At 47.3% G+C, this 18659-nt stretch overlaps 1 protein-coding gene across 1 annotated transcript in view; it reads right to left on the minus strand.

Moving 5' to 3' along the window:
* The window catches only part of ENTPD1 (ectonucleoside triphosphate diphosphohydrolase 1), a 184780-nt gene extending 182932 nt beyond the window's left edge, over nucleotides 1-1848 (minus strand). The window contains exon 1 of the mRNA XM_069239690.1: nucleotides 814-1848. Coding sequence (XP_069095791.1) covers nucleotides 814-829 — 16 coding nt within the window. The 5' untranslated portion in view covers nucleotides 830-1848. The remainder of the gene's footprint in view (nucleotides 1-813) is intronic.
* Nucleotides 1849-18659: the final 16811 nt, after the last annotated feature.

Raw genomic sequence — 18659 nt, forward strand, 5'->3', positions numbered from 1 at the left:
CCAAGGGATGACGACATCAAAGGCGATATCAGAAAGTTCGAAAGACTGGGGATAGATGAACATTCATTCCACAACTCCAGCTTTCAGCGTGTTAAGCAGAAGGAATTTCTGTGTGAGGGGATAAAGCAGGTCGTGCGACAAAAAGGTCAATGTGTAATGTCTCACCGAGGAGAAGGGGTGGGCCGGTAACGGGAGCATATATTTTCAGGATGGTTGGGGGCCTTGTTCCGTGGTGCACATTGCAAGAACACATGCTGGTCAATGTCATGTTACACCCCGTGGGCTGTACAACTCCCATCCTAGACATTTTAGCACTACAGCAAACTAACAAACAAAAAAACGATGGCACCATCACAACACAAGCAATCCCCGGGGGTCATCAGTGGCCTCTGCCCACCCCAGACGGCCTCACACACTAAACAAACCGCTGTCACGCCATCGATGGGAACGGAATGTGGAAGGGACTTCACAGTCACGCACAAGAATCTTCTAACTTCGGGGGTGGTGGGGGGGGGGGGGGGGGGGACTTCACCGAGGGAAACAGTATTATTCAAACGGTGCCAGGAACTAATGTGTAAATGAGCCACGGCGATTTGGCTTTGGGGCACAGATTTCACAACAATACGAAAAGCCAGAAACCCCGTAGTGAATGGGAAGTCTAGATGAGCACACACACGTTCAATGAATAAGCATAAGCCGTGGAGGCTTTTATGTCACACTGAGGCAGGCGCACTAAGTGGTCCGGTTCCTGGAAAGTTTCCCTCTGCCTCTTTCTGCCACTCGGAGCCTGTTAACCCCTTGCGCCCCGCTTACCCCTGGGTTGTTCCATCAGCCTGGGTTCACCTCGCCGCTCGTGCTCAGCCTCTGGGGTGCCTCACTGAGGGAAGCACACAAGCCCTGGCTATTTAACGGTCCATGCTGTGGGAGGGGTTTCGTTCCCCTGGACTCGGAAGGAGCCTGGCTGGTGTGCGGCAGGTCAGCCTTGTTCCTGGCGTGCCTGAGCAGTGTTTGCTCGCTCCCCGGCCTCCTCAGCGATCAGCGCTCCGCCAGCCCCCCGGGGCAGCTCTGCCTCTCTCGGGGCCGCTGGGTTTCCGCTCCGACCAGCAGAGAGGCGCAGCCATCCTCCATCCCTTGCCCGACTCTGCCAGGACTCCGGAGGAATGCGAGGGAGGGGAGCGCAAGCGGTGCTCTTAAAGGAACCAGGCGCGTCCTAGCTCGCTGGCGCACTCCCGCCCCCCCCAGGCAGGCATGCCAACACTCCCCAAGGGGGTGTCTTGGGAGTCAAGGCTTCGGTATCTTCATCTGTCCTTCGCCTCCACCCCTCGCCCAGTGCAGGTTAGGGGGCAAATGCAATCGCCAACGGACTAATTTATGTTGTTCCTGCCTGCAAGCTTGTGTAGAGCACACAAGGGCGCGCGGCTTGTCTCCAGCTCAAGAAGCGTAGATTAACAAACTAGCACAAGGAGCGGATACTACAGGGCCAGGGAGCTAAACCGTTTCACCGGAGGGACGCGGGGCGGTGACGCCACTAGCCCCGGCCGCACAAGGCGCTAAGCCCTCCCAGGTGCGCTGCCAGCCGCGCAGGTGTCTGCGGAGCCCGCCACTTGGGGAAAGTGTTCCATGAAGGTGTTTACATGCCGCAGGAGCCGGCCACGGCAGAGACAGGGACGCTGCTGCCCGGAGCCAATCACAGGCACCGAGCGGAAAGGAAGAGCCGGGCCCGGTGCCAGGAAGCGAGCGGGAGACGCAATCCTGCGGGGAGGGCGTCTGTGCGAGGGATGCTGCGGCCGGCACGGCGAGAGAGCAGCGCCGGAGGCACGCGCGGGAGGGCGGGCACGGTGCTCCCTCTGTTCCCTTCAGATAACCCCCGAGTGCCCCCTTGAAGCAGCAGGGTGGGCGCGTGGGGAGGTTGTCGGAATGCGGAGTGGGATCTACCAGACCTAGATCAGTGCATGACAGCAGTGCCTGGCAAATGTGGCATTTTCTTTCTATGCTGTCGACCCTAAATATTTACTTATTTGGGTTTCTATTCTCCACCTTTCTTTGACGGTAGAAATATAGCCCACCATACCCCAATATTGCCATTTCTGAGCAATATAGATTGCAGACGTTACTGTTATCTTCAATGTGTGGTCTTTCCTGGCATCGGATGGCGGAAGGCCTCGCTAGGAATTGAACTTTTCACCTTCATATGTTAACAGCGAGCGTTTAACTCGTCCCGTCGGCAAATTAACTGAAGCAGGGGGTGGGCTGTTGGCGGTTTCCTGCGATTATCCATGTGTGGCACGTATATAAATGAATGCCTCCCACATCCCGAAGCCTTGTCTCTTATTCTTAATATCAGTAGATAACACTCAATGCAACAAGATGAGTCAACAAGCGCATATCGTACCTCTCGTTGTGATATGGGATGACTACGAACTGTCAATTTCTGAAATTATCCATGCACATTTTAAAACTATTACTTCTTCTCGCCATCTTTGTTGTTCTTTTTTTGATCCCCACTTTGTAACACCCACACAAGTTTTCAGTGCACTGTGTGTTCACGCTACACGTTGAGCACTTGTTTTTAGGTTTGTACTGATGCTGCTAACAACTATTTGAAATATTCTGAACAAATTCAGATTTATTTCAGATTTTCCTTCGCCATATTTCTAGTTATTGATTTACCGAATATGACAATAGATTTTTAAAAACTATTTTACGGTTGATGATATCCTGCGTTTAACTGATACCTTGTTAGACGTTGTTCATTTAAGTAATACCCTTATCCTTTTAGATTTATGGATGACTCCTGTTCTGTGTGTTATCCGATCACAGAAATATAAATGAGCTTATAACGCTGAGAGTTGTTTAAAAGGCTAACGGCCTGATTTAGATCTTGGCGATAATACTGCCAATCTGCCTGTGTTGTGGACTCGAATACACTGTCAAGTCTTATTCAGATGTGACAGTCCCGCAGGCGATGTACTGGCTTCGGATTGCTTATGGACGGAGACCATCCCGGGAGCAATTGAGCATTGTACAATGGCAGTAGCTATCGCGTACAGGTAAGTGATGCGCCCACTGTACCTTACAACACAGCACACAACATACACTCTATCAGTGCTTAATTTGCTCCGGTGCTGAGCACGTGCACTTATTTTTGACGGCTGGTGCTTATTCTTCTGCCTAAAGCATTTGCTGTGAGAAAAAGACACATATTGGAAAAGACGGAGGAAGGGAAAAACAAAAAAGCGTCAGAAAGGGAGAAAGTAGAAAGCTGCTAAAGTGAGCTGAAGGGACGGGGAGTGGCTTTAAATGGATTGGCGAGGCCCGAGATGGCTTCAGGATCACGCTGTCTCAGTATTCTGTGTTCCACAATTTAATTGCAGCAGCCGCGTGTTTAAGAGGCGAGCTTTAGGCACCGGCACATTTATTTACAAATTAAGCACTGCACTCTATTATCCATTGCCATTCCACCACAACACATCGGCAGGCAGAAACACACACTTCCAGACATCCATGACACAACACATACACACCATTAATACTACATGCACACACAACACAACCACAACAACCAACACATTAACACACCTATCTACACAAACTCACGCACACAAAAGTGCAATTGCACAAATCACAACGACCATCACACAACACACGCCTGAATGTTGCACAGAGTAACGCAACACACACCAGACCCACTTACACGCGGCACACATACAATTACAACCATATGACCCACACCAGCTCCCTCCACCTCGGCCAGCCAACCCAACCCCACACATACAATCCTTACTGGTCTTTTCCTGTCCCTTACCACTAAGTTTTTTTTGTTTTTTTTTTGTTTGTTTTTCGTGATGCCGGAGAGGAGAAAAAAGGCATTCTATACCATGCACCCTAAATATTGCCATCAATGTAATGTCCTTCCACTGATGGCTCCAGGCCATTAGTAAATGTATTCCATCAACTGTGCTAACTGGGGTCTCTGTCCACAGAATATTTATGGTCTATCCAACTTTAACTGAGGTAGACGAGTTAAGGTTTGGCTGCCAGGGTACTTGCTTGCTTTTGTGACAAAATACCCTCTCCACCAAACTTTAAATCTGGCCCGTAGTGTCTTTCATAATAGTATATGTTATTGTACTATGTCCACCAATTAATTACCTCACCACCTTTACTCCAAATTAGGCACAAAATCCTTCCCTGCATACAAAATTCAGCTGCATCCAAGGGATAAACCATGTTTTACATTGCTATTGCATTTCCCGACTAAGGAGCCTTACAATAAACAGTTATGAAAAAGGAGACTGTGTCGTCGTAGCATAGGACAATGAGTTTCCCTAATGCTCCAAACAGTGAAAAAATATTGGATGTTTGCCACTCCAAAAAACGTGAATGGAGATTTTTGCTAAGCCGCAAATCAGGTATTGACTTATTGCAGTGTATAAATTAATTATGGGCATGGTTTTATTTCACTGAGCTACTCCAAGCCAGACATGCTGCTTCCTAGAAATTCCAAGAGAGCTTGTCTGCTGGACTTACAGACACATTTGGACTTCTGCTTGAAAATCAAATAAACTGTGTGTTGGGGAGAAGATTCAGCTTTGGGAGGATACATTCTCTGTTTAAGAAGCACCTTTTCACTTGCAGTTCTTCAGGGGAAGGCTGATCATTAATAGAACCAGGCTAACACAAGCCAGGAAGAACTGCCTTTAGGGGCATCTACTCCTGGTCAAGAGATCCTTCTACTGTGCATCTTCTCTTTGTTACATATCAGCATCTCTAAAGGTAACACTGTGCTTCTAAGCCGTGTTGTGGGGAACATCTGTTGTTACAGCTTCTTTCTTTGCTTTACTATGTAAACAAACACTAATCTTCCACAGACACCTCTTGGTATATCCTGTTCAGCATGTAAGGTCAATTGAGTCATCACATTGAGGTGATAATAGCTTCCTACTCCACGCTTGCAGTTTTCCCCAAAAGTCTTTGTGGCATTTAGAGTGCTAAACAAAAAAGTAGATACTTCATTTTGAAGCAAAAAGAGGTGTGCTCAATGTAGGAATAGTTTGGCAAGGAATTTCCGCGCCATTGAGATATGTGAATTTCTCTTTTATGCAACCTGCAGGCAATTCTTTCACTCTTAAGCTTGGAAGAAGGGAAGTGCAGGAGTTCATTTTTTGTTTAGATATGCTCAATAGGTTACTGCTGTTACTCACTGAATCATTGTTTAGAGATTTCTGATACCATTATGAAATTTTACCCGGATATCCTGATTTTGATAGAAACCTGGTACAATGACTTCTCAAACAATGTTTTGGACATCCCTCTCCCCCATTCTAAACAATTGGCGAATGTGACCATGAAGACCGTAATGGTGGTTTGCAGCTTTTATCCATATCAACACATTATGCTGGTGAAAGCCTCCCACTGATTACAAACTTTCTTCCAATGCCCTTCTCTCAAACATTTTTTCCCCCAAAGCCCCTACCCTCAGACTAAATGCAATCTACTACTTCCCTAGTGAAAATAACAAATTTATCAAAGATTGTATGGAATTTACCACGCTTCAGCTGATTATTTTGACCATCTCCCTCTGTGATTTGGGGTGATGCCAATTGCAAGCCCGCTAATGTATTCTTTTTATTTCTCTGTGTCAACAATCTCTTCCAAAATTTCTGACATCTACTGAAAAACACTGGCAGCAGACAAGAGACCAAAGGGAAGCCAGGTGACCTGGCAAACACCTTCTATGGTAATGAAAGCAGTGAGTGATTAGGAATCTTCATGAAGTTTGACCAGATGACCAGCACTTCTCAAGTCCAGCATGAAGATGTACTTACCATCATTAAGTACTAGTACTATCTCTCTAATGTTTAGCTACAGAAAAATGTCCATTTGGATGTTTGTTTGAGTAAATGAAGGTCAACACTGGACCTTAGTTCTCCATCTGCCTTCTTGGTTATGACAAAAGAAGACAGCCACTTTAATGTCTCTAAATGGCTTGATTACTGACCATCTTGTTAAGCCTGACTTCCACTTTGTCTCTGACCTCCCTTTGTGTCTGACCACTGTCTGGCAGTGGAGGTGAGAATGTCTTGAATGACCTGCGGCAGCAGTGATTCCTGCAGGTCTCTTGATCCCAATAAGGCCACTAGCACCCAGTCGGTGCTGCTGGCACCTGTACATCTACTCCCTCCATCTGGGCAAGTGGTGTGAGTGCATACTTGCTTGATTGGAGATTATTTTGTGTAAATTAACTATGTTGTGTTTCTTGTTATCCTACTTGCATCTCCTTGTTACATTTTCATAAATGAGTGTGTGCTGTATTTCTTGCTTTCATTTCATGCCTTTTATGTTCTTTTACCATTATATTTACTGTCTGGAAGAAAGATGAGTAATGCATATTGTGAGGCCAGTGTTCCATGTTTTCAAGATTCCATCCTATTGTTGTTTGAAGTTGAGCCAGGGTTCTACTTCAGTTTTAGCAGAACTGTCTGGCAAGACACACTGTTGTTTGACTGTAGGCTACTAAAGTAGGTTTTCTCCTACCTATGAGTCTCACTCCCTGATTAGTGTAACTACCCAATCATGTTCTCACATGTGTTGTAAGCAGGTTACTGTAGGCAGTGATAAATCCTTTGGATTTATACTCCACAAATGACTTAACCTACTTACACAAATCTCTGCTGTTTTCAGAAGTGCTGGCTGATTTGGGGCATCAGACAGTTCATTCCTAATCAGGACTTGGGGCCTGATGTATTTGTTGATGGAGAGGTAACTCTAATGCCAAATTTAAATTGGGTGACAGACCATAGTATGATGACAGTGGAGACTACTCTGTCTCCACCATTGTCAAACTCCTCTGACAATCTGACAGAGGGATTTATGTCCACCTGCCTAATTTAGATGCACAGACCTATAGCAGTTTGTTAATGCCCACCACATCCAGGAGAAAGCTGTCAGGAAGAGGCACTGCAAAGTGCTCGGTACCTCCGCTCGCCATGGGCGGGAACTCCCATGAAAAGGGGGCATTATTTTCATCTCTCCCACTCAAAGCTATGGATTACACTTCCACCTGCTTTATTTCAGGGCACAAGAAATTTAACAAGATCTCTCCTGTCCTTTCAACTCTTAAATGGCTCTCAATCGAATCACTCACAACTAGTTCACGTCTTCCATTTAAATGACCAACTGAAAAACTCTGGTACTCGGGGCCCTAAAAATGCAGATTTCCTTATCCTTGGTCTCACAAATTCAAGGAAGAATAATGAATGAAACAGTCCTCAGGCAGTGCAATAAGGATATGAAATTGACTTCCTGAAACTCTTTCTGTGACCTCTTGTCTTTCTACCTTTAAAAAGCAAATCAAAATGCTCCTATTTTAAATACATTTCAGTTAAGACCGAGAATGCTTCATTTCATTTGTGCTGCCTAGTTTCTGCTCATTTGACTTGATTGTACTCTTTTGGTTCTTAACTGGTTGTATATGTTGCTGTTTACTTGTAAAACAATTGCCGATCTTTTGTAACGTACTTTAATGCCATTGGATCATGTGTGTACTACGAAAAAGCACCAATACTTCTAATTACTTCATTTGTTTACTCGGTCTTACTGATTATCTGGGGAGGAGTTGATGTAGAGCGTGTAACAAGGATTTGAAGGAACTTAAAGAACATACTCAAAAACCCAGTTAAAATCTTTAAGCTTTTAGCAGTGAAACCCCTTCTGAGGCAATCCATGAAATTCAATGATATTGAGTAGAAAAAAATCAAACTATCTCTAAGGCAGAGTGTAACCAGTTGCTAAGGATAAAATTAAACTTTTTCAAGAAACGTTTCCACTACTACAACTTTCATATTGCTCCTCCGAAGGCATATCAGTAACAAAGTCTGTCATGATAATATATCAGAGTTTATTAAGGCTAGACATTGTTTGTAGTAATCCTAGGCAGAATGGTACTTCTGGTTGAACCCCAATACACACTTGAAGATATTAGCATACCTCTTGACTCTCAATAATGTCTTTGCACTAACTCAATGGTTTTTCAAGATATCGTATTGCCCAGATAAAAGGTAATCATGCATTTCTTCTAGAGGTTTTGTGTGTAAGGTTTAGGTTTAAAAGGAATAATCTTTAAGAAGGTATAGATCCAGTATGTCACATTTATGTAATTATTGATGGGGGCTGCCCTGTGATATACACATAGGAGATTGGGCTCCATTCTGCAAATAGGATTGGCTGAGAGGAATCCTTTCTTCATGATTAATGAAATGCATGTATGGTCTGAAATAGTGACCAGTTCAATAAGTAGCACATACATGTTGTTGAGATGGACAGCATCAATAAGAAAAAGTATTCTACTATGGTGAGGTAAGGAGAAGATGAATTGCCTCCCACTTGGATTGAAGAGCCTTCAAAGGTGTACTAGACTATAGATTTTGCTTAGCTTGTGTAGATGTTTGTGTCAACTCTTTCTTTCTATCAGGAATGGATTGATCTGTAAAATCAAGAGGGGCCTAAGTGGGTTCAGATCTGTGCCAAAAATAATTTAGCAAGAAGCTCTCACTTGTTCTTTTTATCACTAGATTTATTGATGTAGCCAGCAAAGATAGTACAAAACAGAAAATCGGTTGTATTCTGTTGGCACATAAATTGTCTAAAGAAGCAATTCAAGCTCCAGATTAAAAAGAACATAATCAAATAAATAGGTCGTTTAGAACAAAGTCCTGATTTAGATCTTGGCAGAATTGGTCCCACCATTGTTTTTCCATTGGATAATCCGTCTGCCGACTAGGCAGACTATGGGAGTCATTATGACCCTGGCGGAAGGCGGAGAACCGGTGGTAAGACCGCCAACAGGCTTACCTTATCTTTCTTTGTGGAATTATGACCATGGCGGTTACCGCCATGGTCATCCGCCGGTTCTCCGTTCCGCCCGCCGGGCTGGAGACCTGGGTCTCCAGCCCGGCGGCCGTTACTATACTGCCGGCGGTATTTGGACCCGGCTTACCGCCGTGGATTTCCAGCGGTTTGAACCACCATGAAATCCATGGCAGTAAACACTATCAGTGCCAGGGAATTCCTTCCCTGGCACTGATAGGGGTCTCCCCTACCCTGACTCCCACCCCCCAAAGGTGGCAGGGCCCCCCTCCCCACCCCGACCCCCCAACATCACTTCACCCATACCCACACGACACGCACGCAGGCACCACCTACATACTTACACGCACACACGCCGACATACATGCCTACATCCACATACACGCACAACCACATTCAAACATACACGCACACATCCATACAGACATACCCACAGACATACACGCACTCATTCCCATACACACAACACCCCCGCAGGCATACACACACTTACACACCCCCTCTACATACACACACGCACACCCCCATGCACGCACACAACACCCAACCACCCCCCTCCTCTCACGGACGATCGACTTACCTGGTCCGACGATCCTCCGGGAGGGGACGGGAGCCATGAGGGCAGCTCCGCCGACACCACACCGCCAACAGAACACCGCCACGGCGAATCACAGGACGTGATTCGCTGGGTGGTGTTCTGTTGGCGTGGCAGTGGAGGTGGAGCAACCTCCACTTCCCCGCCTCCCGCCAGTATGGCTGTTGGCGGCTCTCCGTCCGTAAAAGGACGGAGAGCTGCCAACGGTCATAATAGGCAGAGCGGCAAACCGCCACCACTGGCGGTCTTCCGCAGGGCGGTCCCTCAGCGGTCTTTAAAAAAGACAGCTGAAGTCAAAATGACCCCCCATGTGCTTTGATTAGATGCTGGTGGGCGCATAGACTATAGTCCGTTGGCAGCCCACTGTCACTGCCAGAATTGTACACCCACGTTGACGACACCAATGTCAGCTGGACCACAGCCAGTTTTACCCCCAGACCAACCACAATGTGCCTTTCTGCTGACATAACTGTGGTGGGGATGCCTTCTGACCCGAGTTTACAATTTGGAAGGCACATAAGGTAAAAACATATCTTTTTTCTTCTTTTCACTTCCCTTTCTATCACAAACCCAATCGTACAAGTCCTTCCTTTACTGCTGATACTTGACCACGATGCAAATCAAGCCCATTGTCACCAGAATCGAAGGTAAATGTATTTTTTTAAACTTTACCTTCAGAATTGTCTGTTTACATTAGTGGTGGGCTCATGTATTTTTTTTAATTCATATTTACAAGCAATAGTATCACAATGTGCAATGCATAGATATGTAATGTGGTGGTTTAAGAGATGTAAAGAAACACACCTGTATATTTATTTACATTTATAAATTTGGTCCAAGCTACCTTTGTGCTAATGGACACCTACACAAATTCACATTAATCCCAAGTTCAAAATATGTCCATACAGGTGTGCTTAATCATTTTCTGTAAACTATCAAATCTGATACATGTGCATTATTTTTGGAACACCATACATTCAATACAATGTGTAAATTGACAAGACAAAGTTGGTTTACAAGAAATGTAAAATCAACGTTACTTGTAAACTTATGACATCTCATGTATCAACGTCCCATTTCCCCTTGTCTAGTGCACTTTCTGCATATCATTACATTTTATTTAGCTCTAAGTTTTTTAAAATATGTAACGCATAAGTGATTATTTTTAACACCTTTTATTTTTACATAAAGACCCCTGCATTAAGTAAAAAACATTTAAACATGTTTGATTTTGATTTTTAGTGTCCATTATCATATTCATGTTTGCACCAACATTACTACGTCCATTACAAATGTTCATCACAAATGTATGCACTGTATAAATATGTTGTTAAAAAACATTTTTGTTCACAATCATAAATGAAAATAATGTTATTTTACTCACATTTTCATAATTAACATCATTAATGACTTGTGAAGAAAAAATAATGTCAGGACAAATGTTGTAAAAAAAGTTTAATATGAAATGAGATACTTCTCTCAATAACTTTATTATGTAACAATTAATAAATGTCCAAAAAAAGGATGCACAGCATCAAGTGTTGGTTTTTTTGCCCGGAACTTTCCTCCTAATTAAATGGCCAAGGGATAACCTCCTCAGGATGGGGGCATCTAGGGGGTACATAGTAGGCACTTCAAGGATCCATCTTGGGAGGGGTGGGTTTGGGTTTAACAGGGGTCAGGGACAGGTGCAACATTAATTCGGGTGGAGGAATACATGTAGGAGGGGTGGGAGAGGATTAGGTTTGGGAGGTAGACGTCAGTGGAGTGGGTAATGTGTGTCTGATTTGCAGGTGCATGTGGTTCTGGTGTATGGGTGTGTGTTTCTTAGAAGGTGCTTGGTGTTCAAGTGTGTGTTTGTGTTTGGTGTTGTCGATGTGCTTTTGTATGAGTGTTTGTTTGGATGAGTGTGCTGATCAGGTGGTCGGTGTGGTTGTCGTGCATGAGTCTGTATGTTTTGCAGATGCATTTGTGTCTGGTATATGTTTGAATGTGTGTGGTTTAGTAGGTGTTTTGTATTTGAGTGTGTGCTTTGGTGGGTGTTATTTTGCATGTAGGTGTGCATTTGTGTGGCTGTGTCTGGATAGAAGTGCTGTTGAGGTGGAGTTTATGGTTTTGGTGCTTGTGGTGGTTGTGAATGTGGTGGTGGCTGTGGTGATTGTGGGTGTGCTGGTGGTGGTTGTGGTGCTTGTGAATGTGGTGGTTGGTTTGGTAGTGGTTATGGCGCTTGTGGGTGTGCTGGTGCTTGTGGTGTTGTGGTAATTGTTGTGCCTGTGGGTGTAGTTTCAGTAGTGTGTGTATACTGGATGGATGTTTGTGTTTCTTTGTGTGTGTGTGGGGGGGGGGTGGAGCTAGTTGTTTGTGTTGCAGTGAGTGCCTGCAAAGAAGTGAGTGAGCTTGGGATTGGGGTGGGGGTAGGAATATGGGATGAAGAAGGGGCTGGAGTAGTGGCACAAGGTTGGACTGATTGGGGGGGTTGCTTTCAGTGCAAAGGCTATTTTTGCAAGCGATCTCCGCATGCCAGACATTGAACTGTGAATGGCAATCATAAATGCAACCATTTCTTGCATTTGGCAACTAAGGCCCTGGATGCCATTCATGATCGCAGTCTGGTCTATAGAGATGCTGCCTAAGATGTCAATAGCCTCCCCACTGAGTGCAGCCCGGGGGCGGGGCAGGGACAAAGGAAACCCAAGCCCTTTTAGGATGACTGGGTTGGGCCAGCTGGAGGTGGAGCAAAGAGAGGGTGGAGAGGGAAATCTGCATGGCAGAAGGATGCAGATGGTAAAGGTCCTCTATGGTCCAAAACCACTATGGATTGGTCACTTGTGGACTCCTCTGATGAAGAACAGCCTCTGTTCCAGTCCCCTCACCTACCATGCCACTGTGTCCATCGATATCCAAGGTCTCACCACCTGACACACAGTGGCAATATACTTCCCCGCTTTGTGGCCAATGTCCCCTTCACCTGCTGCCCAATATGCTGAAAGGACAGATGCAACATTTGTATTCTATCTGTGTAAATAAAACTGATCAAAATATTTTTTTATAGATCATATCCTAATTTTCATTGTTTACCTTCTTCCAGGCTTTCAAAATCAGGTATACTTTACAATTACCTCATGCAGGGAACCTTTTCAGGACCCATTTGCTCAGAGTTTTATTATTTCACATCATCACTCCCATTTATCCAAGAATTGTTTGACGCCATTCAATGGTACAGTTTGGTTGTTTGGAATAGTGAACTCATGTCACAAAAAACATCTGGCAAAAAATCCTTTATGCATTGTCCATCTGCAAAAGTCCCTTTCACTAATCTATTTCTTCAATATTTATTTGTCACATTGACATAACAAAGGACAAAAATGTGTGTTGGGTATGTGTTGCCATGTTACCAATGTGTACATATTCCTATCTGTATTTTACAAAAATGTATGCCTACCAAGACCGTGTTAGAAAAAACAGACTGGCATACATGCACATTTGTGAATGAGTAAGGCATCATGGCAATCAGCAACTTTGAATATAAATTTGAATTGAACACTTATGCCACCACTACAACCCTCGCGGTAAATCCAGCTTACCGCCGTGCTGACAGCCACTAACATACTGTGGCCGCGGCAGAAATCCGCTACAGGTATTACGACCCACATCTCGTAATCCGCCACAATACAGACACCCACACAAGTTCACCACACCAAAGGTAAGTGATAAAGTGGCGATTGCAAAACCTACACCATCACACCAACATGAATACGCCCACACTATCACGACCCACGAATCAACGCGGCGGTCATTTAACCGCGGTAAACCATTGGCGGTACACAAAGCTGCACTCAACATACACACACACTTACAAAACACAACCACATTGGACACATCAAAATACACACACCTGACACACACCACACCCACACACCCAATCTAATATAAAACACACACCCACATTACCCACAACCCCTTACAACAACAATTTTTTTGGAAGAAGCAGTGATTGAGACAATAGCAAACACAACACCAGCATCCACAGGCACACAACACCATCACTCTTACCACATCCACGCACCTCAAAGAACACACCCCAACACAACACATCACAATAAACATCACCTCACACATCACCCACACCACAAAGACACCCCAGGTTTTCTGAGGAGGAGGTAAGGGTCATGGTGGAGGAAATCATCCGGGTAGAGCCACAGCTATTCGGATCACACGTGCAGCAGATGTCCATTGCAAGGCAGATGGAGCTATGGCGGAGAATTGTCGACAGGGTCAACGTAGTAGGACAGCGTCCAAGAACACGTGATGACATCAGGAAGAGGTGGAAGGACCCACGGGGGAAGGTACGTTCCATGGTATCCAGACACCAGGTAGCTATACAGAGGACTGGCGGTGGGCCCCCACCCCCTCCCCCACAACTAACAACATGGGAAGCGCAAGTCTTGGTGATCATGCATCCTGAGGGCCTCGCAGGAGTAGCAGGAGGACTGGGCTCTGATAAGTCAAATCTTTACACAACTATTTCCCCCCACCCTACTGCATGCCATCACAAACTCCTACCCCTACCCTCACACCCATCACCCCAACACCTCACAAATACCCCACTATCACAACCCACACATCCCTATACCAAGCTCTGCATGTAACACCAATGCATGGACACCCATTACAGACCTGCATGGACACCCATCACCAAAGCATGTCCAGTAGAGAGACCCACCCAGGCCACAAAATCACCACTCACACAAAGGCCCAGAAAAGAATGCTAGCACAGGAGTAGAGGGAAACTCGCACATTGCACAAGATGGCACACACAGATACAATAACCATGCATTTACACCCCAACAGGACCCCTACCCAATGTCATTGGACAGGAGGTGCCAGCCATATCCAGTCCCCCACAGAAGAGGCCCACAGTGACGACAGCAGCTCTGCACGCCTGGATCAAGATGACCAGCCCGGCCCATCAGGGACCTCTGGACAGTCGGTTCCCCTGCCACAGTCCCAAGCCACCACAGAACCTCCCCCCTCAGGAAACACCACCATAGCACCCACCCAGCTGGCCCAGGACACGTCAATCAGCAGTGTTTCCCCCAGTACAGGGACCCCAGGCAAACCCACTAAACCAAAACAATCAGGGACATGGGGTCAGTGGCAGTGGGCACACAGTTCAGGGGACAGAGGCACAGGACAACAGGGAAGCTGGGAGGACTGCTGTGTGACAGGGGGAGGACAGGCCCAGGGAACCCACTCTCCACGAGGCTCTCTCCAGCATCATGGGAGCATACCACTATTCCCAGGTGACTATAGGCACGGTACTGGCCAAGTTTCAGGAGACCCAGCAGCTGCAGGAGGAACAGTACCTGGGGATCAGGGAGGACTTCAAGTCCATTAACACCGCCCTGGTAACCATTGCAGGGGTGCTGGCAGACATGGCCAACACCATGAGGGAGACAATGGCACACTACCGGGCCCCTGACACTAGCCCGAACGATGAACAGCCCTCCACGTCCGCCGGCGCTAGTGGACAGGAGGTCCCGCCACAGGACCAACAGGCCACCAGTACCCCACCCCCTGCAGAAGGAGAACCACCCTACAAACGGTCCCTGCGATCCAGGCACAAGACAGAGAACATTGCCAAGACCTCCGCAGGGAAATAAGACTCTCCTGATTGTCACCTCTCTGTCCCACTGTGTCATCCTATCCTAAGTGCACTGCCATTACTCCACTTACTCTGCCCCCTTGGACAATGCACCTGTGATACCGATAGACTGGAAGCTATCATGGACATTCCTCCACCATCACCCCAGCCCATTGCATACCCCTCCACTGATTAGCGCTTAAATAAACACCCTTGAATCACTAAACAATCTGGAGTCAGCCTGTACTTTCACCAATGTATTAGTACAACCTCTCTGACAAATATCAATGGCAATGTCCATTTGCACATACCACAGTATGACAGTTGTTGGGCAGCAGTAAACATAGCGGAAGGCAGATTGTGGTACACAGCTCTGTGAAAAGGAAAGCCAAAGTGACATGTCAGGGTCCATGCACAGAGGTAAAAAGGAAGATTTACGCAATGTCCTACAGTAGTCTGATATGAGAGGAGCAGTGCCAGTCTCTTACCTGTCTCTCACTGGAAGTATTGCATAATGATGTTGTTTCGGTTGTCTATATCTTCATCTTCTGCCTCCTCTTCTTCACTGTCCACAGGCTCCACAGCTGCCACAAGACCAACATCAGGCCCATCCTCCTGCAGAAAAGGAACCTGGCGTCGCAAAGTCTGGTTGTGCAACATACAGCATGCCACGATTATCTGGCACACCTTCTTCGGTGAGTAGTATAGGGAGCCACCTGTCAGATGGAGGCACCAGAACATGGCCTTCAGGAGGCCGAAAGTCCACTCTATAATCCTCCTAGTTCACCAATGCGCCTCATTGTAGCATTCCTCTGCCCTTGTCCTGGGATTCCTCACTGGGGTCAGTAGCCATGACAGGTTGGGGTTACCAGAGTCACCTGCAAATATCGAGGGGCATCTGTTAGACATACACACAAACCCTTAGGGACTACTCCATACCTAGACACCTATTCAAACTGTGTGAGGACCTTGGCCTCACCTATTAGCCGCACACTGTACCTCTGGAGTTGGCCCATCACATAAGGGATGCTGCTATTCCTCAAAATGTAAGCGTCATGCACTGATCCAGGATACTTGGCATTCACATGGGAGATGTACTGGTCTGCCAAACACACCATCTGCACATTCATGGAATGGTAGCTTTTGCGGTTTCTGTACACCTGTTCATTCCTGCGGGGTGGGACAAATGCCACATGTGTTCCATCAATGGCACCAATGATGTTGGGGATATGTCCCAGGGCATAGAAGTCACCTTTCACTGTGGGCAAATCCTCCATCTGGGGGAAAACGATGTAGCTGCGCATGTGTTTCAGCAGGCAGACAACAATCTGGACAACACATTAGAGAACATTGGCTGAGACATCCCTGATGCCATGGCCACTGTTGTTTGAAAGGAACCACTGGCCAGGAAATAGAGCACTGACAGGACCTGCGCTAGAGGGGGGATTCCTATGGGCTGGCGTATAGCTGACATCAGGTCTGGCTCCAACTGGGCACACAGTTCTTGGATTGTGGCACAATAAAGTCTGTAGGTGATAGTGATGTGTCTGTCTTCCATTGTCGACAGGTCCACCAGGGGTCTGTACGCCGGAGGATGATGCCGTCTTATCATCTGCCCCAGCGGATGCGCCCTATGGAGGAGAAGGGTGAGCACAGGGTCATATACCACATAGGTAGCACAAGGGTGTTTTGTACTATTGTGATTTAATCTGTGTGTGGCGCTGTCTGTCCGTATTCCTGCCCAAAAGTGCTGTGATGCAGTTAGGTGCCCTGCCATGTGCCCCCTTGAAACGGTGTCTGCCTGACCTGTAAGGAGGGACAAGGGGAAATGAGGTAACTGCGCTGGCGTTGTGCAGCGTCGTGGTAGGCGGACAAAGACCGCGGCGCAATTCAGCATTGGTTATCATTGGGCCCTATGGGTTCCAGGAGCCAATGACGATGTATGCCTGCAGTGATGGTACGCACCACCACGGACGTGACCACCATTTTCTAGCTCTTCACTCACTTGATACCTGACCTTCAACAGGAGAGGGCTTACACTGCAAGTGCTGCTGTGACCTGAGTCTGGAAGCGACAATGGCTACAGTGTCTGGGGAAAGGGCCCCTGCCTTCACTGCGGAGGAGTTGGACAACCAGGTGGATGGGGTCCTCCCCCAGTACACGCATCTCTATGGTCCTCCAGATAAACAGGTGAGTACACTGTGTGCATGGTGGATGTGACATTAATCCATGGGGGTGGCTGTGGCCTGAATGGGAGGATGGTCAGTGTATGTGTTTCAGGGCATGACTGGGAAGTTGTGGCCAATGAGTAAGATTAACCGGATGGGGGAGTAAAAACCATTCTTACTTTACCTTTCCTGTAGGTCACGCCCACAAGAAGAAGGGTATTTGGTGTGCCATCGCCAAGGAAGTGCGGACCCTGGGGTCTATCATAGACGGAGCACCCACTGCCGCAAGAGATGGGAGGACCTGCGCCGCTGGAGCAAGAAGACGGCGGAGGCCCAGCTGGGGATGGCCTCCCAACGTGGAAGGGGTGCCCGCCGCACCTTGACCCCACTGATGTTCCGGATCCTGGTGGTGGCATATCTGGAGTTGGATGGGCGCTTGAGGGCATCACAGCAGCCATAGGGGGGTGAGTACAGTCTCATTCAGCTGACTCAGTGCGCCTTACAAGGGGTCTGGGTGGGGGAAGTGGGCTGTGGGTTCCCCTAGGTCAGGTCGAACTTGGTAGTTTAGGTTTCTTGTTAAGCAGGCTCTGTGGCACTCCAACCCCAATAGTGGTAGTGGCCATCTACAACTAGTCAGCCTCCTGGGGGTTCCAGGTGTGCAGCAAATGGGCTTAAGCATAGTCCCCCATGGGCAGGTGATTTTCCTAACAACTGTTAGTGCATGGCCTAGTGCATAGGGCTGCTCCCTGTGTGTTGTGTCCGCCAACGCTAGTGGTGTTGCTGGCATTGACCATGTATTTCCTCTGTTTTTCCCGCCCTTTTTGTTTTGTCACCATATCCTTCTATGCATTAGCATCATCTGGCGGAGGAGCAGTGGCACCGGACAGGAGGGAGCTGCAACCCACATGGCCAAGGAGGGTGAATGTGCGAAGTCTGAAGGCACTAGTGGGACGGAGGGCGAGGGGAGCTCCACGACTGGGACAGTAGGGGACACCAGCGACTCCTCCTCTGATGGGAGCTCCCTTGCGGGGGTGGGAACCACGGTGCCCACTGCAACAGCAGGTACAGCTGCCACCCCCACCTACCAGCACCACCCTCCCAGCAGCCCTTCAGCGTGTTTCCCGTGCCCACTCACCCAGGAGGGTGGACATCTCCTTCGCCCCAGGAACCTCAGACCCTGCCCCAGTCAGCCCTGCTGCCCTCAGTGAGGAGGCTATTGGCCTCCTGAGATCCCTCACTGTTGGGCATGCTACCATTTTGAATGCCATCCAGGGTATCGAGAGGCATTTGCAACAGACAAATGCATACCTGGAGGGCATTCACTCTGGCGTGGTGGCCCAACAGAGAGCATTTCAGGCTTTGGCCTCAGCACTGATGGCAGCCA

This window comes from Pleurodeles waltl, chromosome 6 (assembly GCF_031143425.1).
Source record: "Pleurodeles waltl isolate 20211129_DDA chromosome 6, aPleWal1.hap1.20221129, whole genome shotgun sequence".
NCBI classification, from domain to species: Eukaryota; Metazoa; Chordata; class Amphibia; order Caudata; family Salamandridae; genus Pleurodeles; species Pleurodeles waltl.